The sequence below is a fragment of the Garra rufa genome, chromosome 12 (genome assembly GCF_049309525.1).
Source record: "Garra rufa chromosome 12, GarRuf1.0, whole genome shotgun sequence".
In the NCBI taxonomy this organism is placed as follows: Eukaryota; Metazoa; Chordata; class Actinopteri; order Cypriniformes; family Cyprinidae; genus Garra; species Garra rufa.
In genome coordinates, this window is record NC_133372.1 from 35505256 (window position 1) to 35532490 (window position 27235).

Here is a 27235-nt window from a genome sequence, read left to right on the forward strand (position 1 = left end):
CAGATTTTCAAATAGTTGTATCTCAGCCAAATATTGTCCTAACAAACTATACATCAATGGAAAGCTTATTTATTCAGCTTTCAGATGATGATCTTCAAAATTTCATAAAATTGACCTTTATGACTGGTTTTGTGGTCCAAGGTCACATGCAGTTACTTGTCATGAAAAAAAATCCTAAAATCCTAAAAAAAAATCCTAAAATATAGTCCTAAAATGAGTGTTCTTCTTTAGACAAAACATTTTGTAACATAGTAAATTCAATTTTTTAAATTGTTTTATATTTTTTTAATTAAACGAATGTAATATTTTCGCTTCTCTATTCATTTCACTGATCCTAATGCACTGCAAAAAATGCTTTTCTTTTCAGGCAAAATATCTAAAAAAGTCAAAATTTGCTTAGTTTTTGCTTGAGTTTTTGCTTAGAACAAGCAAAATAATCTGCCAAATTCAAAAAATCTTATTTCAAACAGAAAACGAGATTATTTTTCTTATCCCACTGGCAGATTATTTTGCTTGTTTCAAAGAAAAATGCAAATAATTTTGACTTGTTTTTTTCTGAAAACAAGACAATAATTGTTACTCGTCTAGAAAATCCAATCTTGATTTAAGAATTTTTAAATATTTTGGCTGGAAACAAGACAAAAAGCTAAGTAAGAAAAGCATTTTTTGCAGTGTGATTCATGCACTATATGTCACAAAGAAGCTTCCAAGCAGTTTGTCTGTACCTGGAGATATGGGCATGTTGTACTTGTCCGAGTAGCGTCTGCGCATGGGACCGACACTGTGCAGGCTGGTGGGGGTGATAACGGAGTGGGTTTGTGAGAGTGGCGTGAGGGGGGCCGTCGGGGTGGTGGGCGTCTGGGGCAAGCTGAGGGGCGGCGAGGCCTCGGGAGCCGTCTTGGACAGGGTGACGTTGGAGACCAGGTTCAGCTGCGAATAAGAGAATGCAAACAGGGCACAGCATTGTTAGTCACCGCTGATGCCTGCCGACGCTAATTGTTAACACACCATCCAATCAATCTTTGCACCGTAGAGGAGCATTGGTGGCATGTTGGTTTGTAAATATTTGTAAACACCATGCTTTCGCTTTCCGCGTCCATCATTCTGCAAGCAAATAGCGTACATCCCCCTGGTCGCCTCTTTGTTTGGTCTGCTGGCATGCTCCCAGAATGCTTTGCTCACTCTCTTTGCTCTCGGGGCGGCGGTAGCAGTCTTGCTGGCTGATGGAATGAGTTTCTCACCGAGCCCTAAGAGGCTCCTAATAAGCCGCAGACAGAGAGAGGTCAATCTACACTAATTACAGGCTCAAATTGTATTGTAAGGACCCTAATTAGTGGCTACTTACAGGGGTGATACTACGATTAAACATCACATCTGAATGACCCTCATCAGGTTTGGCATAAGATGGTTCTTCTGGAGAAATACTTTCTAACACTTTCTTCCTCCATTATCAAGTGGCACGAGGTGGGGGGTTAGTAATAACGGCTATAAGGTAAACTAATTAACCAGCGGGTTAGTTAAGGTGCATTCTCGCTTCCAGCAGCTACGTCGAGTCGTCAGTGTCACATTTCCTCTTCTATTGAAGTGGAAAATGCGAGCCTGACCCGATGCTCCTGCTATTAATTTGTAGGAGATGAGAAAAAAACCTAATGACAGATATACATATTTCCCCCACCAAATTGTTCTAATTGCTAATTTGCCAAAGGAGGCCTTGTTACCAAATTAAACATGACTGCGGTCTACGATGAGGGAGGCCGTACGACAAATGCAAGGACAAACAGAGACGGGGCAAAGAAAAAACAACGAGAGGGCACGCGGAGGTGGGTTTTTTCGTCCTGCGCCACAATCGCCTACAGATTGGGTGAGCAAATTAATGAAATGTCACGGCTGTCAATTGCTTTGGAGGTATCAGATGTCTAATTTTGCTCTATAATGGCGCCGCTGACAGTGCAGACGGCGACGAGGCGAGTGAAAACCAACAGACAGTGTTTAACATCTAACCCCCCGCCACGCGGATACGTCGCAGGCCACGCAATTACCACACACCCTATTAACGGTCATTACCATACAGATGCTCCGTTTGATAGACAGGTACATAATAAAGAAATTTGAGGGCTGACAGAAGCTTCATCCTTGACATGTCATTGTCTTCATGCCTATCTAACCTTTTTTTTTTTTTTTTTTTGCTTTTTTTGTTGTTAATTGGTAAAGAGATCCAGCTGTGCTAAAATACACCATACAGTACCAGTTATCATCCCAAGCTACTGTATAGAAAAATGGTAACACTTTACAACAAGGTTCCTTTAATGTAAGTTAATGTATTAACGAACATAAACAACCAATGAACAATAAATTTATTATAGTATTTATTAATCTTTGTTAATGTTACTTAATGAAAATACAGTTGTTCATTGTTAGTTCAAGTTAATTAACAGTGCATTAACTAATGTTAACAAGCACAACTTTTGATTTTAATAATGCATTAGTAAATGCTCAAATTAACTAAGATTAATAAATGCTGTACAAGTCTTGTTCATTTTACTACAGGGTTCCCACTCCAAGTCAAATTCCCAGACTTTTCCCTGACTTTCACTGACTAAAAAGCTGAATTTCCATGACCTATAATCATCAGATCCATCCATATGCAAGCTTTATTTACTTGTTTGCACATTGTCTGTCTTGTATATTTGTATATTGTTCTTTTTATAATACGTATCGTCTTGTCACTGTCATTCTGTAGCACTGTGGTGCTTCTGTCACTAAAACAAATTCCTAGTATGTGTAAACATACCTGGCAATAAAGCTCATTCTGATTCTGATTTGTTCACAGACGTTTTTAGTGCAAAACACACATATGCACTTTTATATTTTTCTGTACTATTTCTACAGAAATAATTTTATGGTTTTTATGCTTTCATAACTATAACCTAACCATAACAATAGGCTAAACATGTGAAACAACAACAACAAAAAAAGTATAGAAAAATTACAATTTGATAAATAAAGCAACAAACAAAAATCCCTGATATTCTATGACTTGGACAAAATAAATATAAAATTCCCTGACTTTCAATGTCTGGAATAGACCTTTTAAAATTCGATGATATTCCAGAAATTCCTTGAGCCCTGTGAATACTGTAACTAATGGACCTTATTGTAAAGTGTTACTGAAAAAATATAGCTTAAAAATTGTATTATATTTTTATTATTTAAGAAGGCAAATTAGTTTGTCATTCAGTTTCAACTTTTCTTATAGAAAATAGAGCAAGAAATGTGATTATCTATTTTTTTTTTTTTTTGTGTGTGAAAAATGCAACTTAGTCTAAGTTAGTCTAAAAAAGTAAGTGGGAATAAGAAAAGGAACTCAGTTTGGGCCAGAGCTTTTTTGATAGTATGGACATATTCAACCTCTGTGTACATCAGAAAGCTTTGTTATCCATATTCCTCAAGCGCAAACATCGAGTAGCCTCTACAATAGCCCAGACAGGCAAGTAATGGCCCTCCTTTTGTTTCCCCGTACCATTTGGGGGCTCTCCAGTACGTGCGCAAAATGAGACTTCAGACTGAAAATAATTAAATGGTAATTGGTGATCTAATTATACTGGCTTTGACTTGCCAAGCTGCCATGGAAAGCAGGAGACAAGTTGCTAAAAAAAGCTAAACAAACAACAAAAAATGTGCTGTTTAATTATGGACAATGAAAAGGTCAGATTGCTGATGAGAACGCTTAGTGACACCTTCGTTCGTAAACTCGTGGACGCACATGTGCGAGCGCAAACACATAAACAACTGCGGCCTGAGGCGAAATACCTCTTAAAATGAGCTGTTGATAAATATGAATGTTACTGGAGCAAGATTAATGAGCAGTATATTTGAGGCCGTAGAAAACATCTAATTTGTTTACGAGTGAAAACGTGAATCTAAAACTAAACACACGTTCCAACATTAGCCAAGCAAATGACCGAATTTGCAAAATAAATGTCAAGGCTTTTAGTACAACAATGCTGTTGAGTAAAACGTCACTAAGTGGGATCTATAAACACATTTTAGCTAAGGTTTCACTGAGGTCTTTGCTACATATTCTAATTATTTTAAAGTTATCACTGTAAGATTAAACAAAGGCTACTAAGCACACAATAACAGCACCTCTCTGTTACAAGCTGATTCCCCTCAATCCCGTGGGGTGAGGTAGCAGTCTAACAACACTATCAGCATCTCAGACCAATTTTTTTATACACAGGCATCGCCGTGTCAGATACCTCTGTACAAATGCTAATCCAAACAATCAGCGTGTGACAGAGGCAAAGCTCCACTGAATAAACTATTGTCACCCACCGTCCCAGGACACCATCTCTGGGCTCCTGAGCACCACAGGGCCCCTGAGCAGTAAATAAATGATTAGCATGCTCAGCAAACCGACGAGAGGAGAGAATGTGACTGATCAATGATCAAGTTTAATTTTTGTAATGGTTTGTGAACACTTGTTCTCCATTAAATAAAGTAAAAATTTCTAAGGAATATGTTTTTAACTTTATAAACAGATATAACCTTAAATAGGAAAAAGGGGTGCAAGGTAATGCATCCCAATTTAAAACTTATAATTTGCACTTGCAGTGTGTAAAGCATTCAAATATTAGGACTAACATGCATTTTCATTTTATTTATATCAAAACAAGAAATACTGAAAGTGAATGACAAACTCCTCTGAGCTGTGACCAGCATACCACTAAAGCACACACAGACACACTCTAAAAATCCACCAGTGAAAGTATATCATCTTTGTACATTTGGCAAACTATTTTCAACATACTATCAGTTGTTGTGCACTAATTCTAATCTCATATGCTATTTACAGACAGTATGCAAATTGGGACACGAGTCAAGATGCTGAGATGTCAAGAGTGCTGTACTCACTGGCTGTGGGGCGGGTTTGGGCTCTGTAGACTTCACATGAAGATGAGTCATCATTGCTTGGAGACGCTCTTTGTCTTTCGCTAACTTTAATTAGAAAAACAGGAAAAAAGACATACAAATTATAATTAAAATGAGAAAAGATTTAGGCCTTTTAACCTGCATTTTAATGCAATATTCATTTAGCTATCAGTAAACCAAATAACCCACTGTGGAAGGAAAACTGACAAACATATGATTTTTGAGACACATTGTGACCTTTACACTTGATACACAGACACAACCCTAAGGGTTTATTAGCCACTGAAATTAACACACAAGCTCTAGCCCTCAGTCATAGTTACTTCAACCAAAGTGAATCCACAGTGAACATTAGAGGCCCTCTCTGACCTCCACACACACTGACCTGGGCTGCGTTGCCCAAAAACCCTGCAAGCCTAAGTAGATCATAGAAACCATTGGCAGCAATGATCTCTACGATCTACTTAGGATTATGTTGATTTTGGGTTCAGTTCTGCTCCTCTCAGCTGCTGCTACTACTTCTGAATCTATATGTGCAGCCTTTTCTCTCTGCTTTGGCGCAGTATGATATAAAATTAGATAAAAGACTACTTTTATTTGTCGTATCAAGCATCTGAATAGAGCATAAATGGCTAATGTATGGAGAGATGAGCATGCAGATAGAGAATGATCATTGCACTTTGATGCCTGGGGTGAATTTTTCTAGAATGAATAAAGGTGTTGCACGCATTAAGAAATGAAAATATTGATCACATAAATATTGAGCTGGATTTATCTCAAAGTAATAATTCTGGCACTCGTCTGCTTTCTCTTAAAATCAAAACTTCCCATTCGTTATCCATACAACCTCATCTCTATAATGCCATTCAGTAAGTATTTGTCACGATTAATGTGTATTAACAAGCAATGCAGTAAAAATGAGTCAATCAATTCACTGAAATGACTGGTAGCTCACCCACCATTGTTGGTGCGCCTGGATTTTTTCACAAAGTGTTTTATTGTGGTGCCAAATAGTTAAAAGTCATAAACGACTTTAAAACCCAGTAAAATTGGAAATGTAATTATCTTGTGGAGTTAGCCCCAGGGCACTCCATATATCTTTGCCTGGCTGTCATGCGAACATAACACATTTTTAATGACTGGTTACTCACAAATGTACAAAATAATTTCATTTTTATCCCTCCCTCCTCTATCTCTGAGCTGCTACTTGAGAGCAAATGAGCGAGAGGGAGAGAAAGAGAGAGAGACGAGAAGCAAACTTTTTTTTTTTTTTTTTTTGAAGAAGCCAGAAAGGGAGATGAACAAGGAGAAATGAGATGTTACCTGCAGTTCCAGCTGTTGAACTACTTGCATCTGTACCCTGCACTGTGCCGTGCTCCTGTCATCCAAGGCATGTTCATTATTCAGATGTCTATGGAGAGAGAGAGAGAGAGAGAGAGAGAGAGAGCAGGCTTCATTTTAGTACCATATTTTACAGCCATCTATTAAACATTTGATAAAACTTTCATGGTAAAATATTGAATTACATTATCTGCACATTCTGCAGGGCAGTCATTTATTTCTCCATATTGGAAAAGTGAAAATGGCCCGAGATACTCGCATACTAAAAATGATAAAAAGTAAATAAAGCCAATGTCCACACATCCACAAATATCAAATTCCCCAAACACAAATGAAGAGTGTTCTAACAAGATCTTTGCATTACCGGAAATAGCAGCGCTCTTTACATGCCTCATGCATAATTCACGAACTGGCCGTTTTCACGCAAACCTGCAGAAACCAAGTTGAGAAGACGAGAGTGCCTCACCAAACTCAGGTGAAAAAAAACGATATTATAAATCGGCATACGTGCACTCCGTAACCCTCCCAGCTTTTAAAAATTTAATGGATTCTTCTTATTTTCGGTGGCTTCTGCAGTTAATTATGTCATCTAGATTAAGAGAACTCAAATGAAGCCAGGAGGAAAGAGGCAAAGGACAACAAGGAGAAAAGAGATGGAATCTGTCATAAACTTGAATTATGAATATAATTATGCATGATTATTTTATACCGCCAAGACCTTTTTTTTCTCCCCCGCACGTTTATAACTAATCTAAATAAGTAGCTGGCCTCGGCAAAGCGGGCCAAGCTTTCCATTTTTTTTTTACCTCTACTTCTTTTTTGTGTGTGTGTGTGTGTGTGTGTGTGTGTGTGGTGATTTATATAAAATGGTGGAGATAAGACTCACGAGTGAAGGAAATATGATTGGAGGATTTTTATCAGCCCTCACATGAATTATGGTTTGAAAATGCTTATGCAGGGGCATTTCATTAATCATTTAATCATAATCCGTGCAGGATGTTTGAACTGATTTCACAAATACCCTTTCATTTCACTACTTCATTATGCCCGCTAATGGATCCAATATATTATATATATCATAAATTATATCGCATCTTCGCTGACCATGTAGGTCACTGTCACCAGGCAGAGGCTGGTGGAAGGGAACAGAAGTGTTTTCCACGTGCTCGTCTTCCCAAATGCACGTTTACTGTCTTCCGCCGCAAATCAAAGTGTCGTGCCCGGACCTGAGCAGGGGCCGAGACAAGGGGAGCCAGAACTGATGTTGATGGCCTAATAAATTTGGCGAGGTGGCGTGACATGATGGCAGCGGCGCCATTATTAAGAATAAAGACAACATACGAGCACGGCTGTGGGGAAAACACACTCGACAACACTCGTGACCGAGAGCGGTTTTGACTTCGGAAGTAGAGCACTCAACCTTGAAAGGGAAATGATCTAAACGTGCGTCAAAACGGACTCTGTTTTCCTTCAGAACGAGCATATAAATACCACGTGTCTTTTTGAACGTTGACACGGTGTGAACACACCTCTAAAGACATTCCCAATTGACCGTTGCATAAAAATAACACGAGGATTAGGGACGGCGAGTGTTTTAACGATAAATCCACACCTTGTTTAAAACTATATTGTGTCTGTTCTGGCTTCCAACATTAATCAACTCAAAACAAGCCGCTTTTGAAGTCAGGAGAGGTTGAAGAGGGATCATGTAAACATTTCAAAACAACCACCCAGTTTTCATTTGTGCAGAGATAAAATAGGTACGGGGCGTCTCGCATTTTCAATGAACGCGGCTGGACGTGACATGCTTTGGAATTCGTAGTTCGCGGCACCCCGCGAGCCCCCCGCTACCTCTTTTCATCCTTTGTTACAGTGGACGTTTCTCTTTTTTCCCCGTCCTCTCCTCCGTTCCTTCTAATGACATGTAGAGTCACAGTGCATAATTAATAGGAAATGAAATATTCAAATGGCCCTTAATGCAGCCTCTCGGAAGAGCGTCTGGACAAGAGGAGCTCCGGAGAACGGCAGAATTGACGTCGGGAGAGACTATGAGCGCTGGCATGTGTCACTTTCTGGACTTCAAACGAAGGCTGTTTAAAAGCTTTCTGGCAGGATGACAGCCCCTAATGTAAATGGCCACAATAAAACAAGTTAAATAGACATTACTTAAACAGTCAGCATTTTACATATCACTGAAGCTAGCTGTCCTTTAGCCCCAGGTTTTAATGATGCTCTGGGAGGCTGACACCCTCAAAGGTCTTTCTATTGTAGCCATGGCCGGACCAACTATTGTTTATTCCCAAACAGGCGCAGCTGTTCCAATAGCTAAACATCCGTCTGTTTTTCCTTATCTTCTCACATTACGTAAAAGAATTATGCTTATCTACTGATTGTATTTACTCATACTGCTTGTCTGTGATGGGTAAACACCCTTTCCAGGATGAGAAATACATTACACGTGTTTGCGATAGGTAACCGTAAGCAGAAACCAGTTCTAAGACTAATACTGTACGAACTGTATTCAAATCACGAAGCAATGTGAATTTTAAAAAAGGATAAATACCGAAACTCACACACAGGATGTCTAAGTACTACTGAGTTTGACCTTTCAAATAGCCCAGGTCATGGACGCCCTTGACCTCTTGTAAAAGCGTCCCGAGCTGTTCTATAAACCTTTGCCCCACCCTTCCTGTCCCACTGGAAAAACACACATTGGTTTATCGCCGCTTCCTTTTTTATTTATTGGAAATGTTATCATCCAGCACTACTAGGTATGAGATGTTTTCCTTTAAAGACATAATAAATATCCGTATGGTTTAAAACAACACCGCCGCACGTCATCGCTTGTTGCCTTTGGCTCGGCCTGCGGAGATCCATGTGACGTTAGCGTGCATCTCTCACCGTTCCTCGCCACGTCGCCCTAGGCGCTCATTTTTAGCTACCCAGAAAACTCTTATCATCCAGCTAATTTACTCCCTGATTTCTGTTTATGGTTCTTCGGGCCCGTCGGGTGGAGGATGTACATGTGGGAATGTTTAGCGCATGGACGGTTAACACCTTCAGCCTGCCAGCTGAACTCTCACCCAGCCTCACTTTTTACAAAAGCTGCTTTGTAGAGAGTCTCCAAATGTTTTCTCAACATGTTCCAAGCAGTTTAGGGCAGACAAGAAAAGTAAACAAGATGTTGCCATGATAAAAACACTTGTGTAAACATTGCAGAGTGTACTTAAAGAGAGCACTTCTCTCTCGCTCTCGCTCGTATTCAGCTCTGAAATGCTAATTTCTCTTATTTCAATAAGCAAATGATGAATCATGGTTTTGGCCTATAGAAAAAAGGCAACCATGTGAACCGCAATCCAAAAACATACCGTAACAGATCTGCAGTTTAAAAAAACCCCAGAGCAGAAAATGTTCTTTCTAAGCTCTCGGCGGAGAGTGCGAATGCACTTCTTTACATTTTTCTCCACAGGTAAACACAGATTCGAGATAGATAATGTTATTATCTGCAAAAGTGTTTACAGAGCCTGGGCTGGTTTTAAAAACGCCTGGCAAGAGGAGCACATGAGCAACGACCCTGAGAGAAAAAGAGGTGGAACAAAAATAAAAAAACACACAAGACTGAGAGAACTAGTAGGAGTGCAGCTGCGGTTCTGCTTACCACTCGTTTTTCTCCTTTTTGGTCTTGGCTTGTGGGTCTTTGAGTCGGGCTTGTTTTAGTTTGAACTCGGGATAATGGAACAGTGTCATATCTTGTTTAGAGTGGGACTAATCCTGCCTGACACAGACTCACTGATCTGCTGCCACACGGCACATGTTTTCATCATCTCATCACAAACACACACACATAGTGGAGATTAAGTGTGCCCAGGTCTTCCTCAGAGCAGGGATCAGGGTGAATGCTGTGTAAACCATGCACCTTTAGCCTGATCTTGGGTTTAGGTGTTATTTAGGGAGCGTGGAGCTGTGTGTTGGCCAGTATAGAGTGGACTTTAACAGCATGGATGGGTCAGGCTTGATTCAGTTGAGTTAATACATAGTGGTCAGGTGAACAGACACCGGTTGCAGGTAAAACCATGTAACAGTCGGAGTGCACACGGTTTGAAAACCAGTGTAGTGCTTGTGTAGGTGATGCAGATCGAATTTCGTCTGCTTATAGAGCTCTACTATAGATTCAAAATAAAATAAATTAAAATGAGAAACCTTACTTCTGTTGAAAAGTTTAGGGTTTTTGAGTTTATGCCCACCAAGGCTTCATTTATTAAAAAAATACAGCAAAATTCATAAAATTGTGATATATTATTATAATTTAAAATGTAATTTATTTCTGCGATGGAAAACTTGCTGCATTTTATCATTGTTTTGCTGTTTCATATTTTTGAGAAAACCTCGATTTTTTAATGAAGAGAAATTCAAAAGAGAATAATTTGCTTGAAATAGATCTGAAATGTTATCACAGTCACTTGTGATCAATGTAATGCATCCTTGCTTAAAAAACAAAACAAAAAAACAATTTTGATACAATTTTTTAACTGATTTTAATTTTAGTGTGCATAACAAAAACATGTAGGTAATTTAGATGAGTGAGATGCACAACTCATTCCCACAATTTTCATGTTGCAGGTGGTTTTTGGGTGTTAATATGTGGTTGCTATGGGGTTCTGGGTGAGATCGCGTTGCAACAAAAAGTTTTTTCAAAAGCCTAAACCTTCAAAATGAGCCATATTAATAGCAAGCACCAATAATATGTTTCTAAAAGCGAGAAGAGACTCAGACAGAAAGAGGGAAAGAACTAGAAGATCTCTTCTTCTTGTCTGTAAAAAGGCAGACAAGGGCAAACCCGCTGTACTCTCAGAATGTGGGCCACTGTAGATAAACATCCCCACGTGTTTGTTTTGGGACAAAGTGTCAGTAATCACCATGGGGACTGCAGTTATCGCAGGCAGCACAGAACCCTGAGGAAAACCACACCACAGAGAGCAGGCAAAGAGCAGCACACCGCACACCCACGTCAAGAACCCAGCCCACACAGAGAGAAAGGGAAAAAAAAGACCAGTAAAGGGAATGAAAAAATACTGTAACGGGACACTAGGTTGATTTTTTTATAAGAGCATACAAAATGTTAGTGAAACATTTAGAAAGAAATGTGCCCAGGATTCCATTTGGAATTTTAGACGAATGATTTAGAAATAATCCTAATAGATCCAAATGGAAATTTTCTAACATAACACACACACAAAAATTCTCATTTGAAATCAAAAGATTAGCATCCCAGTGGGATCAAATAAGAATCCTTTAAGAATCAAATAACATCCAACTGGATATTTCAAAATTCCTTCAGGGTGTTTTGATTCGTATTGGTTTTTAGTCCCTTTGAACTGGGAATTTTAATAGTCTAACAGGGGAACTGTATGTTCTAAGACAACTAGTTTTAGTTAGAATCATATATGTGACCCTGGACCACAAAACCAGTCTTAAGTAGTATGGGTATATTTGTGGCAATAGCCAAAAATACATTGTACGGGTCAAAATTATTGATTTTTGTTTTATGCCAAAAAGCATTTGGATATTAAGTAAAGATTGTGTTCCATGAAGAAATTTTGTAAATTTCCTACCACAAATACATCAAAACTTAGTAATATGCATTGCTAAAAACTTCACTTGAACTTTAAAGGCGATTATCTCAGTATTTTAAGTTTTTTGCACTCTTAAGATTGCAGATTTTCAAATTTTCTGTTTCTCGACCAAATATTGTCCTATTTATGTATAATTCTCAATTTAAAAAAATTGACCCATTTGACTGGTTTTGTGGTCCAGGGTCACATATGAGAAAAAAAAAAAATCCAGTTCGAATCTGATTAAAACTGATTCAAACTTCCAGATGTGGGTCTGTGTGAGATACTTACTTCAGGAACGACTGAAAGTCTTCAAACACAGCTTCACATCCTGGCCATTTGCAGACGCCGTGACCGTAGAGAGGGTGACTGTGAGGAGAATGATCATCCAACGTTGATCTATAAGCAGAAATGACACATTAGTGTGATATCAAGCCTGCAAATATTTGATACACAGCATATTCACGCATCATTGGACTTTTATGAAAGAGGCTAAAGAGTAATTAATCTCTATAATACTACTTGATGTAATATTAATGGCTCATCCACTAAAATATGACAACTAATAAAGAAACCTTCCCCTTCAGCACAAAAAACCACTGCAGCGTGTTGTTTTATTGACACAGCACCGACTCTCACATGACCACTGACTTCTACAGGAAGTGTATGATCAGCGCAACCATGTGATCCCTGCTTTCAGCATAGTTGGAGTTGTCAGCCTATCACAGCGCCTGAGCTGCCCGGTGCTGGCCAATCAATAGCCAATTATGGGTCTCCTCTGATGCACACAGAGGAATGCTTTGATCAGGGCAGCACGGGGCTCTAAGAGACAGCACGTCCTTTAGCCCCGACCACTGAACCGTGGCCTCTGCCGTCCACCTGGAGCAACAAGTGTTTCCCACAACAGGAAGCTCCCAAATCCATCTGGCCTGCTCCCGCCAAGCGCAAACAGTAAACATACCCCACCTGTTATCAATTTATCCGCTTGCACAGGGTCGTCAACAGCTCAGTGCAGCACGCTTTCATATGAACTACACCGCAGGCACAATAAAGCTTAGCAGCGAAGATCCACAATTAATTTTTTTCTCAATTTCAGCAGTGTGGTTTTATCTGGAGAAGGGAATGTAGTGGCATTTGTTGAAATTAAGATCTGGCTGAATTAATGTAACACAAAGCTTAGAACTATTTAAACTGCAAACTCTCAATAGCGTCAATTATCAGGATTTAAAAACAAGAAAAGCTGATTACATTTATGAAATAATACAATATCTGAAGACAAAAACAAATAAAATGCATGCATGCATTAAAATATAAAACAATTATTAAAAGTTTTATTTTACACTTAAAACCTTTTGGTTTTGTCAGTGCAAGACAAAACATGCCAATTTCAAGACAATAATCTTGTATTTTCTGATGTAAATATAAGCAAACTTTTTTGTTGAATCTATTTCCTTTTTAAGCAAGAGACAAGCCATGCCACGTCTTGTTTTAAATCCAAGATGACATTGGCTATAGCTTTATAAATAAGAGTTGAGTTGTGAGAAGCTTAAGGGCTTGTGATTCAGGAAACAAAGCTCATTTCGAACAATGGATGACTAAACGGTTTTAAACGACAACTCAGAGGAAGACTGACAGACACCATGGTTTTTCTTTCTACACTGACCTCATTCATTCCGCAGAAAAAACAACAAATACAAAGAGTCAAAGCTTGTCAGTGATCTCGTCAGCGTGTAAGCGTGGTAACTTCTCCAGTTCTTTATTTAAAAATAAGACAACCACAAGAAGACAGACTTAAATTTAAATTTAAACTATCGTTTAACAAGCAAAAAGGTGCCATCTGCTTTGCATTCAAGGTTAAACGTAAAAAGGGGCAATAAATAAATAATTTTAAAAAGTCCCAGCGTATCAAAAACACCACCACATGTGCATTTATATCCTTCATCGGCTCTTACAGCAATAGCCTAAATGCTTTCCTGTGAGACAGCGTGCCTCTGTCCTATCATCTTTCATTGCATTACGGTTTAGGATCGTATTATCACGCACCGAGCATCATCGTTGCCGACCTAACCAAGAAGAAGAGAGGTCTGATGTCTGGAGAGCTCAGACAGGAACTGAGCACTTTGTCACAACACTATTACTCTGCCTCACGTCTTCATGTGGGGAGAAATCATCAAAGACACACTCCTCCTCTAAGTCTACTGGCAAATCCCCAGACCCCCGACTCAATCCTCTACAGTATGCCCAAGCAAACGTCCCCTCCCAACCCCCCCAAAATGTTTTAATTATCATTTGCAGAGTTGAAGATCAATTAAAAGCGAGGTTAAGGGGCTCGTTTAGGGGGGCAAATCTGATTATTTATCTCTTTAAAACAAATTGTCTGGGTTTTAATTCCCCCGAGTGTAGCATTCCTAAAGGATTCTGGGAGGAGAATGAAGTGGGGCGACTCAAACAGGGTGACACCCTTTCGCTTCCAGTGAAGAGAACTGAAAACTGCAGAAATCGAAGGCATCTGTATATTTGTTTAACCCCGTCCCAGACCCTGATAAAATAAAATAAAGTAAATGTGACCCTGGACCACAAAACCAGTTATAAGGGTCAATTTTTAAAAATGTATTTGTTTTAAATAAGCATTTCACTGATGTATGGTTTGTTAGGATAAACAATATTTGGCCGAGATTCAGCTATTTGAAAATTTGAAATCTGAGGGTGCAAAAAAATCTAAATATTGAGAAAATCGCTTTTAAAGTTGTCCAAAGTTCTTAGCAATGCATATTACTAATCAAAAATTAAGTTTTCATATATTTACGGTACAAAATTTGCAAAATACCTTCATGGAACATAATCTTTGCTTAATATCCTAATGATTTTTGGCATACAAATATACCTGTGCTACTTAAGGCTGGTTTTGTGGTCCAGGGTCGCAAATGAGGAATAGGCATGGTGGGCTTTGGTCAGATAGCAGACACCTCATTTCCAATCACCTTAGAAAGGTTCACACAGGTTCATGAGTGCTTTTTGTCCCTTATCTGAGCACCGATGGGTCGGGTGGACTGACACGTCGAAGGCTTTTATCATATTTGGGTGTGCATGCGGTGGTTGTCTCTGTGCAGGCACCAGTGGGAGCCGATGGAGGCTGCTAAAAGCAGGGGAGCATCGCGTCTAAACATGTACGAAGTGATTGAGTTTCTCTCTCCTTCCTTTAAGACGGAAGTGAAAAGACAGTGAATGATGCCGCTGGATGCACTTAAGGTTTTAGTTGCAGGCGTCGCAGCGACTGGCCAGATTTTATATGACACATGAAACGGCCTGTGCGGTGCTTAAGACCCCGGCGGTAAACCAATCTGAGAGAGCTAGGGCAGAGCAAGTCCATCAGCGCACAGCCGCCCGCCTGTTTCACGACAAGAGGGACTTGGGAAAACCACATCAATTAAAAGTTCATTAACGTTTGTGTGCGAGGATGAGTCCACATTTCATTTCATCCACTCGAAACCTCGGATTCCAAGCAACGGAGCTCCTACAGATTAAAAATGGTGAAAATAAGTGTGTTTCGTTTTCTTGGAGGCCCCGTAGGGTGTAGTGATGGAGCATGTGTTTGCTAATAAAACTACACGGATATTAACGCTACACAGAAAATCATCAAAGCGCTAAGTTATTAGCACTGTCTCTCTAATGTGCTTTGGCATTCGAATAGTAATGATTTGGATGCTTTTCCAGCGCTAATTCGCCAGCTAACAGATGGAAGAGAGGGGTGATCACCTGCTCCCTTCTTCTGACAGATCTCAGATACTCAGTCTACAAAACCCGGCATGAGTGCTAAACTGCTGTTGACGTCTTCTTTAATCTCTGACACAGAGCGAGAGGCAGGGAGTGAAGCAGTGAGTTTTTCAACATGTCTTTTTGAGCATTTCAAGCCTGCTATGGCACAAAAGAGTTGTAGTGTTGTCATAGAGTACTGGCTGTTTATGCACTTTGAGGAAACTGTTACTTCTCAGGGGAGAGGGAGAAAAATAGCTAGGGAAATAGAGTAAGCGAGCATATGAGTGAGTGACTCGGTTTAATAAACCAGTGAGTTGTCTACCTAGACAGCATATTTAGGAACTTTTCTGTTTACGAGTATGATTTCCAAGCATTCTAGTAACCAAAACAAATCAAAAGTGCTCCTAAATGGAGAATCACACAACTATACAATCAATAGTGAGTCAAGGCTCCTTTGACCTCTTTGTGTAGCATAAATGAAAGAACAAAAGAAAGAAAAAGAAAGAAAGCATCAGTGACATCATGGCTAGTTTAAATAACCCTTGACATGTTGAGTAAAGCTGTCATGAACTCTATTCTGTTCTACACTGGTAGAAAAAGCAGCTACACGTATATTTGAACTCTCGCTTTACCTTCAGATAGAGCTTGTTTTGCAGCACTAAATGTGTTTTCATTCGCATTGCTTTCATAATGACACGTTGGTTTTGATCAGCCAAATCTGAGTCAGATGTGAAGAGAGAGAGAGAGACAAATAAATGAGCTCACAGTGCCTGGAGGCTTCTCACCAGCGGTTCAAAGATCAGGCCTCAGCACATGAAAACAAGCAAATGTGTTATAAACTAAATTAATCTCTTCCTTAAAGACAGAGCGATGCAATGCTTCCTCCAAATAAATCTTTATGTGTCAGAGCTTTACAAGAGCTTTACAGTATTTAGCAAAGTTATGCTGTGTTGTGCAACTGGTACATAGAACTGTATTGAATTACCTGCTCTTTTTTTGTCTGACGCACAAAATGCATTTATTCAGAATTAGAAAGAGAATAATACAAAAGTAAAAAGGTTACAGTCCTGCCTTATAAATAAATCAATAAAATTAGTTAATTAGAAAAATAAAATGAATATAATATGAAGTGTAATTCCGTTTAAACGGGCCTGTTGCCATAATAATTAAAAAGGAAGGAAGAGATTTTATTTTCATTACAGTAATCTAACCGTTCTAACAGTGCCATTCTCTCAGGTATTTAACTGGAATTCCCTGATGAACAGGACTAAGCGGACAAGCCCGGTCCTTAATGAAAATGCCAAGGTACTTAGAAGTGATAAATGAATATTCATATGCAAGAAATGCCATGTGGGTACCTGTCCATCAATTTGGCTTCCCTTGTAGGGATTTCCACCTTCAACCGAGGCAATGATGCTTCAATAAAGCCAAGAACTCAAAATCTCAAACTGCGCTCAGATTTTGGCCAAATACCAAAGTCAGCAACCGAAAGTAAAGTCAAACTTTTCTCCTCCAATGGCTCAGTGTCTGCGTGATCTTACCCCTCTCTCTTGAGCGAGTGGCTGATGTACTGGCCGTTGGTGGATCCATGCTGGTTGTGGTTTTTGGGGGGAACGGGGGAGGGGGACGACAGGTCCAGGCCCCGGTGACCGTTATTGGTCGCGCTGTTCTCCTCCTTCACATGGCTGTTTGTCACCTCCTTCCACAGCTGCTGCAGTTCGGCTGGAATCATGCCTGCCACAAACAAATTGGATAATTAAATCAATTAACAGCTAATCTGGTTCTACTCATGGCATAATTAAATAAAAAACAAGGGCTCAGTAAACAAAAGGGGGGCATTAATTATTCCACTACAGGCTGATACGCGGCGCCTACCCTCACGCTCTGCCATTCTCTCTCTCTCGCTCGCTCTTTTTCCCCTACGTGCTACGCGAAGCGTGTTTGTGTACAAAAATTCCCTGGCATTCACGCACATTTCATGCTTGAAGTAAATAATTAACATACAGACAAGGCATGAAATCTGAATAATCACCATTATTTCTCTGACAAGGAAGTCAGCCAGCTCTTTCTCACACACACACAAAACAAGACCACAAAAACATCCCTCTATGCGAGAGAGAGAGAGAGAGGGAGAAAGTGAAAGAACGAACAAGCCCCCAGGGTAATACTCTCGAAAGCATGTTAATGTGCAAAATGCTTAAAGTTTTGCACCGCCTCCAATTGACACAGACGACTTAAACCTCATTTAACAAGTCAAGCACACTGCGGCTCATGCGTCCTTTGAAAAAAAAGAGAGAAGATAAGTGGGAAGAAAAATTGCTTGAAGACAAGATGTTGCCTCAATTCTGTGACAGACGCACAAACACTTACATGCACCCACATATGCCAAGTGTTTCATGTAGCTGACTCTACAACTCAGCGCTATCAGAATGAGTATTAGAAAGGGCTGACAATGAAATTAGCCCACTTCGAGTGGCCATGTTCTTAAAGGACCTCTTTAAGTGTTTACATATCACAACATGATGCTATGAATTTACTTCTTTATTTGAATATATATAAAAAAAACGTAATTCCTGTGATGGCAAAGTTGAATTTTCAGCAGTCTAGTCTTCAGTATCTCAGAAATCATTCTAATATTTGTTGCTCCAGAAACATTTCTAATTATCAATGCTTAATATTTTTGTGGAAACTAGTGCTGGGTTTTGACACAAATTTCAAAATATGATTCGATTCTGCTTAATTCACAAGCTTGTGATTCGATTTGATTTCCAATTCAAATCGATTATTTTGGATGCACATCAGGTACAGTACATGCCAAATTTTCTCAAGGAAGAAAATCTCAACTAATGCTATAAAATAAACATAGTAGTCAGTTGGTACTACACTATACAATTAAAGGTTAAAAGTATGCTTAAAATATTTTTGTTCTGAGGTAAATGTGACATTACGTGACGATTATGTTGCAGTCTTCGCGTGGTTAAAATACTGTTTGAGCGATTACATGTGATAGAATACGGATTTCGGTAAGTTGTACTCTTTCTTGTAACATACTTTCAGACATATATTCATATTTATTTCATGAAACTGGTATTAAAGTGGAGAAGACATTTGAAGTTCATTTGAATACTGTCATAATTTTCATTCTAAAACTTTGTTTTAAATCAAAAGTAACAAAGCACGAAGCTTATGGTGATTTATTGGATGGGAGGTGCACTACAATGTTCTAACTGAAAACAGGCAAGACTAATCGATTCTTAAGATCTGAGAATCAATATCGTTTCGTAAAAATGAGAATCAATTCAAATCGAGAAATTTATATTTTTTTACCCAGCCTAAAGCCTTACCCCCTAGTGGAAACTGTAAAACTTTTTTCAGGATTCTTGGATGACTTTGTAAAATGACAAATGTCTTTACTGTCACTTTTGATCAAATAAATGTGTCCTTGCTAAATAAAAGTAATAATTAAAAAAAAATCTTAGTGACCTCAAACCTTTGAACAGTATTGTATAATGTAAACATATATTTACACACATTTTAACAAATCCAAATAACAAGACTGTTGCCTTCAGCAAAAGGGCGTAAGAATGGAACTCTGAATGGAACACACCCACTGTGTGACTTTATAAAGTTCTTTGTATGTTCTGTGAAATTAAACGGGAAAGGGCGGTTTTGGGGCGGTGGGGGATCAATCGCTTAACATCACAATTAAATCGATTTTCGAAATGAGCGAAAGCAAATGGAGAGCAATTTTTGTCTTGGTTATCTTCATTTGTCTCCTTGTTTTCCCTCCTCCTCCTCCCCTCGCTCTCTCATTCTCTCTCCTTCATAATAATTCTCTTTACAGATACCAGAAGTGGCCTCTTTCAAGCGCTCTGGCGTAATACATTTGTGCAAGAATCGCTTAGTCTTAATTTATTCCTGTTGTGGCAAAATAACGGCGAGGTGAAGATCTCAATACGATCAGCAGAAAATATTTTTAATTTGATAAGCTACTAAAGATTTTAATTATGCCAGTAATGGAGAACAGTAAGCTAATGAGGCGGCTAAGACTCCAGAGAGAGAGACAAAGAGACAGAGCGAGAGAGACTAAAAACTGTGAAATGAGTCTGGTAGGACTGCCATAAATTCACACAAGATCGTTTGCATATAAAAGAGCCAGCGGAAATTATTGCAGGACAAATCAATAACCTTCCCACGTGCCACGTGGCATCTTTCGCCTCCTTGGGCTTTTTCTGTGCCGTCTTGCAGTGTTTTTAACGTCCTCGTGAAAGTCTGACGGCGGTGCCCGAAGATATCGACTCGCTTGTTTTTTGTCTTTGCTGTTGTCATTGCGAGGGAGGGAAAACTTGTCCGTGTGGATTCAAGAAGGTCACGGCGCTGGTGATTGTTTTTGGGTTTGGACATAGAGGGGAACAATCATTTTCCCCCCACTTGGAGCGCGGTGACAGTGTGCGATGTATTTTTAGCCGACGTGCTTGACAGGGCGGCCCACTCTCCCTCAATTACCCACAAGTCCAGGTGACCCCGACACCACTGTTTACTGAAACGAATCCAAGCCAGAGAGAGGAGGGGGAGCTGATGAGAGGGCTAACAGAGTGGGACGAAGCTGTCTTGTTGTGTCTGACACCCCCCATAAACCTTTTTCCTCTGCAGGTCTGTAGTCTTGCTTTCCATCTGCTGTCTCTCTCTTTCCCACACATGTATCTCTGAAAATCCTCTGCATATATCTTCACATGACCTCTCCACCAAACTGGCAAACGTCACAGCATTATCGTCATTTAGCAGCGGATGATGGATGTGACGTTTCACAGATAACACATGGCATTAAAACAGTTCTTTGTCCTTAAATCTGTCTTGCAAACTCCAGATCGCTTTAACGGCCCTAAAGTCATTTTTCAGCACCGCACCTCCTCTCATTAAAAGCCAAAGATACACACTTGCGCTTTTAAAAAATGGATGTCACTGAGACGTTTGACTGATCGCCGGCGAAGCAACTCAATTTTTACCGCAGCAGGTAGCGGCGACACCCAGACAGGGGCCCCGAACTCTCACTTCAACCTTTTCCTGTCCTTGTACCCCGGTACCCTGGTGACCGTGTTCGAGCAAGCGGAAAGTTGATTTAAGGTTCACAACCACATTAGCTGTGGCCCATCAGCAGCCCGATAAAAAATGCCGTCGCGCGCTGGGGCCGCGGAAAGCGGCGGCCGCGTCTTTCTCGTCGAGACCGCCGCTGCGCCTCTGGGGGCAAACTGACACTACTATTAGTTTATTGTTCTGTGAGGCAGAGATCTTCTCTCCCTCCTGTTAAAGGGGTTATGATCACTGGGGCCTTTGATATGCAGCCCTTAGGCCTAAAATATGTTCCTCCCTAATGCTACAGAAGCTATTAAACAGTGCCGCACTGCCAACCGATCAATCACTGCCAGCGAGGCCGGACGAGGGGCCGGAGTCCCCTGATGGGTCCGCGCGCACATCGCGCTTCATGCCTGGTCACATTCACTGCTTTCATATTAGTGGCAAATTTGTCTTGTCGGTGTCCTGTGGCCCTTGACTGGACAACTTAACTAATGTGCGGCTGGGGATGAGAATGAACTCCAAAACTAGAGGGATTCACAACGTGTGTGTAGGAGGGCACAGATTTAGATGAGAGCAGGATAATAGTGTGGAAGATGAGGGACAAACACATATCCGGCAGCCAGGTCAATGCAGACGACCAGGCCTCAATACTGTAGGTAAGGATTAGTTAACTCCTGAAATAAAATTTCCTAATAATTTACTCACCCTCATATCATCCAAGAAGTTCATGTTTTTCTTTCTTCAGTCAAAAAGAAATAAGGTTTTTGAGGACAACATTCCAGGATTTTTCTCCATATAGTGGACTTCAATGGTGACCAAATTGCAGCTTCAGTGCAGCTTCAAATGGCTCTACATGATCCCAGCCGAGAAATAAGGGTCTTATCTAGTGAAACAATGAGTAATTTTCAAAAAAAAAAAAAAAAACTGATATACTTAACCACAAATGCTCCTTTTGGACTAGCTTTGTGATGCGCAAGCACGTCTTCATACCTTATGTAATTACGTTGGTACTTCGGTTCAAAAAGGTAGGGTAGGGTAAAAAAAAACTCAATCTCATTTTCTCCTCCAACTTCAAAATCGCCCGACGTTGTTTTACCTTTTTTTTTTTTGTAAAGGGTGTTTGACTTTCTTTGCATGTTTGCTTTTTTACACTGGGTCAGTACTTCCACCTGCATTAAGCATTAAGTCGAGGATTTGTGTTTAAAAATTATATAGAAAAGAAAAAATCGTTTCGGTAGATAAGACCCTTATTCCTCGGCTGGGATCGTGTCTAGCCCTTTGAAGCTGCATTGAAACTGCAGTTTAGACCTTCAACCTGTTAGCCGCCATAGAAGTCCACTACAAGAAGAAAAATCTCAAAAACCTTAATTTCTTTTCAACTGAAGAAAGAAAGACATAAACATCTTGGATGACACGGGGGGTGAATAAATTGTCAGGAAATTCAGGAGTGAACTAATCCTTTAATGTGAAATTGAGCTCTTGACGATTGGGATTTACTACACAATTCAGATATTAAGTGTTATCAAGAAATGTTTCTTTTTCCATTAAACTTCAGTAAAATGCTCAAAAACTAAACAATAGATCCGTACTGACAAAAAACAAAAATTCTAAAAAATTTTTTTTGAAATATATTTGAAATATTTGAAATTAAATTCTCATATAATGATAATATAAAAAAATCTTCAATGAGTCACTAAAAAAATTCAAAATGCAGGATCCAGAGTGACTCCTGTATTGCATTCAGACTCAGAATGACCAGAACAACTATTTAGGGGATTTACTCCATATTCAAATATGATTGTTACTCCCAAAAACTTGCATTGTGGACGTGACACGAGAAATAGTTAACCTCTACCAAATATACCTTGTGCGTCTGCATTTCTTGAATATTCATCTGTTCTGTTTGTTTTCTCACTCTATTACTCAAACTGCTAAGCCCGCTGTTTTTTTTCTTACTGGACCCAGTTTATGATTTTTATCTCCTCCAACACATTGCTATAATTCACAGCAGACTTCAGTTGACCCTATCCAAAACATTAACGTCAAAAAGTCCAAAAAGTGATCCAACCTCGAATACAACGGACTAAAACACATTGTTTTGATCTGAGTATCAGATGTTCAGTGTCGTGCCAGGAATCTAGCTTGCTTGCTTGTAAACAAGTATTTTAAATCTACTAGAAAATGGATGTGCCTGTACATTATATGTAAAGCCGTGATGTAAAAAGATTTTATTCAAACATCAAAGTCAGAGGGTCTAATAAATAAGCCAATTTCAGCCTATGTCGCTGGTCGGGTAATCTTCCTTAGTAGCTTGCCCAAGCGCATAATCACCACGCACACATAAGGAGGTAACATAAGTTATCACACCAATGCTAACTACTTAGCCAACTACTGAATATTGTAGATTACATCTTGCGAATGGAAAACTGGGCTGCTGGAGCATGAAAGAATGCAGTGGAGTGTGAAAGAAAAAAAGGTCATCAATAACTTTTAACAGTGAAGCAGAAAATGTGCAGGACACACACAAACACACACACACACACACACACACACACACACACACACACACACACACACACACACACACACACACACACACACACACACACACACACACACACACACACACACACACACACACACAGACAAGTGTTTTAATCAGGGTATGAAATTACCCCCCATGCCAGACAAATTTGGACCCAATTTTACCAGTCACTGTGCCAGGCGACCTGTAAGACATCTCAGACCGACATTTGACCAGAAATATCGTTGCTTAAACAAAAAGTGTGCACTCTATTGGTGAGTAAAGAAAACAAAAGCCTAAACTAAACTGTAAACTGTGTTTCAAAATGTATTACAATGACAGAGTGGCTAATAAAACTTTTAAGCAATCCTAAAACTATTGTTGGCTATCCCCTATCTTGGACTAATACTAGACAAACAGGTTCTACACTAGAAAATAATCCACCCTTCACTGCCAAGCACACTTAACATATATGCATACAATATCTTGTGTGTTCTGCAGTAGAAAATCAGCACATGTCCTGTCCTCTGATTGGGTCTTACATATTTGCAATGTTCCTTGTGTAACGACTGGTCTGAAATGTCATTCAATCACTTATTAGAGAAATAAAATGGTTCTTCACTGAGATGGCCTGTTGTTTGACACTAGCCTGTGGTTTCGCATCGTAAAGCATCGCCTCGCCCAGCCCCAGGGCAACGTGGGTATGTGGAGTGGCTCAGCTTTCTGACTATGCCCTGATCAAACAATAACAAGACTGAACAAACACAGTTTGTATTTGCGTGTTACCCAAGCACCCCCTCCCCAGCCTTCATAGGGCCTTATCTTGTTATGGGCTTGTTTGTCTTAGGCAGAGAGAGTACAGTCAGCTTTCGAAAGAAAGAAAACAAAACTCAAAACAAAACTGGTATGAATGCAGTCTTTGTCATTCTGTTGCTGCTCCTTAAGTAAATATGACAAGGAAAATAAAGCAATACACCTCCTGGAAAAACACCTTTTGACTCACTGACTGCTTGTGAAGTGATTAATCTTTGACTAGTTTAGTGGGTTGAGGTTAGAAAACAATGGTGCTAGTATGTTTAGGGGCTGAAGGGGAGCCAACATTAGACAATAGAGTTAAAACAGAGATACTGTATGTATATGTGATGAAAGCGTGGAAAATGCACAAGACATGTCCTGGCTCTAAAAGAAAATAGCAACAAAAACTACAATGCAAAAAGTACATAAATGCCTGTTCTCACCAACTGCAATATATTTCCATAAGTTTGCATATTTCTGCAAAATGTTGAATTTTGAATGTATTCATATGACCCCATCATCATGTTTCCTCTTAAATTTAGAGAGGAAAAATAAAATAAAATAAAGCATACTCTCTGAGTATGAGACACATAAAACAGCCATATGAGCCAAGCAATGTGATAAGAAGTGATATTTTCTTGGAGGCTGATGGAAATTTATGTTGCAATCTTGTGAATAATTTCGTTGCACTTTTCATAAATTTTTTAGAATTCCTGTGACTCTTTGTGTGATTATCCCCTTAAAGAGATAGTTTACCCAGCAATGAAAATTACCCCATGAATTACTCACCCTCAAGCCATCCTAGGTCTATATGACTTTCTTCTTTTAGATGAACACAATTAGAGCTATATTAAAAAATGTCTTGGCTCTTCCAAGCTTTTTAATGGAAGTGAATAGGTGTTGAGATCCAATAAAATGCATCCGTACATCACAAAAAGTACTCCACAAGGCTCCAGGAGGTTAATAAAGACCTTCTAAAGTCAATCGATGCATTTGTGTTAGAAAAATATCCATATTTAAAATTTTATAATAGGATGTAGGCTAGTCTTGTGAGAACCAAGTTTTGTTTTTTCAGCAAAGGAAAACTAGTCTCCTCTTGGCTTATATCAAAATCCTCCATTTTTATTACAAATCCAATTTTGTACGTCTAATTTGTGAGTTTTGTATGCCTATGTCCAACGTTATTTCCTGGAAAGTCACTCTCTTGTGAATGCATGTATGACAGTTAGCGGAAGCTAGAGATTATGGTTTATAAAGTTTTAAATATATTTTTCTTACAAAAACACATCCATTTGCTTCAGAAGGCCTTTATTAACCTACTGGAGCTGTGGCTGTGGAGTAATTTTAATGATGGATGAATGCACTTCATTGGACTTTAAAATTTCAACATCCATATAACTATTTGTCTGAAAGAAGAAAGTCATATAAAGCTAGAATGGCTTGAGGGTGAGTAAATAATGGGGTAATTTTCATTTTTGTGTGAACTATCCCTTTAAGAGCTTCTGCATTGAAAGAATTTTTGGTCGCTGAAAAGGCTTTTTAATCATTCAAAAACAAAACATTGTTTTTCTTATAGACTTATTTCACCCTGACATGCTTCCCCTATTTATATAAAAAAGATAAAAATAATCTATAAACAAATAATATTACAACCCCCATGGATCTTCATTTTTTAACCGAGATTTTGCAAATATTTAACAACAAAACAGAATAATAATGGGAAACATAAAAATCCATAGCAGGCAAGCTGTGAAAAGAAGTGACTTTTTTGGAGGCTGATGAAAATTCAAGTTTTAATCATGTGAATAATTGTGTTGCACTTTTCATACGGTTTTTGTCAGCAGTTTCTGTTGCTCTCGGTGTGAAAATCCTCTTATGGTGAGATGGATGTGCCTGTGCTTACCCTGAGTGAGGGAGTGCAGGGGCAGAGTCTGGTTGGGCTGAATGGACAGCAGCCCTTGTCTCTGCAGGCTCAGGAGATGCTGCTGCTGGAGCTGCTGAACCTGGAGCAGCTGCTGTTGGAACGCCAACTGCTGTGCAGACACCTGCCGAGGGAGACGGAGAGAGGATGAGAGGTCTACATATCATCCTCACACTCACAAACAATTATGTCAACACGTGCACAAACATACTTATTCACTCAGGGCTGATAAAACACACACACACAAAGAGGCACGGACAGGTACATTCCCATATTCCCGTTCCTTCTTAATTAATGAGGAGTCGGGGAGGCTCATGACAAATAATGAAATGTTGTTAATCATTCCTAATAAGAGCCACAGGATTTTAATTATGGCCATTCATAACTCCACAAACAACCTGTGACTGAACGGAGCCCCTTAATATTCAGCAGCGTGTAAATGCAGAGCCAGGGGAGCCAACCGATCGTCTCCTTTGGATAAACCAGGGGTGTGAAGTAACAGGGTAACCGTCCAATGGAAGAAGAGTTGAGCAGTGTGTGCTAATTATATATAAATGTGATCATTTTTCTCATTATACTGCATAAAGTCATTTTTGAGACAAAGAAAACTACACTTTGATTCAATGCACATTCATGCATAAAAAATAGACTAAAAAACTAATAAACTAATAAACTTTACAATAAGGTTCAGTGCACAGATATTTTACATTTTTTCAATGTTTTCCATAAATACATTTCATTTTTCATTAAAAAAATGACTTTAAATCATTTTAAATCATTAATTGATGCATTAGAGCTGGCACAGTAAATGTTAATGCCTTAATGCATGAGATTCATTAAATATCTTTTTAATTCATTTATTGAATTTGACGTTGTAACAGGACATGCATTGCAATGTACTATTTATTCTATCATGAGGAAGTTTGCGTTAAAAGTAATATATCACTTACTCACATCTGGACAAGAAAAAGGAAAGTGGCATAGGACTGGGGAAATTTTGAAAGGAAGAAGGGGGAGAGTTTGTAAAAGTGGAGGGGAAATAGAGAGTAGAGGGTGTTGAAAGACAGAAGAAGAGGGAGAAATGGGCGAACGAACTGCTGCGTCGTCAGAACGATAAATGGGAGGAAATTATCTAACATCCCCAATCGCTTCTCAGTCAAAACAAATGGGCGATGTAATGAAGATACGGGGCTATTGAACCCTCCCGTTGACCCCTTTCAACGCTAACACTGTTGTTTATGACCTCCTTGATGCATTTTGACAATGACTAAACCTTCG

The 27235-nt window shown here is 39.3% G+C and overlaps 1 protein-coding gene across 1 annotated transcript in view; it reads right to left on the reverse strand.

Annotated features, from left to right (window-relative positions):
* Positions 1 to 27235, reverse strand: part of foxp1b (forkhead box P1b) — a 221997-nt gene that overhangs the window by 19498 nt on the left and 175264 nt on the right. Inside the window, exons 6-11 of the mRNA XM_073851298.1 lie at positions 25940 to 26081; positions 17183 to 17375; positions 12177 to 12284; positions 6256 to 6343; positions 4915 to 4998; positions 726 to 930 (exon numbers count right to left, since the gene is read on the reverse strand). Coding sequence (XP_073707399.1) covers positions 726 to 930; positions 4915 to 4998; positions 6256 to 6343; positions 12177 to 12284; positions 17183 to 17375; positions 25940 to 26081 — 820 coding nt within the window. The remainder of the gene's footprint in view (positions 1 to 725; positions 931 to 4914; positions 4999 to 6255; positions 6344 to 12176; positions 12285 to 17182; positions 17376 to 25939; positions 26082 to 27235) is intronic.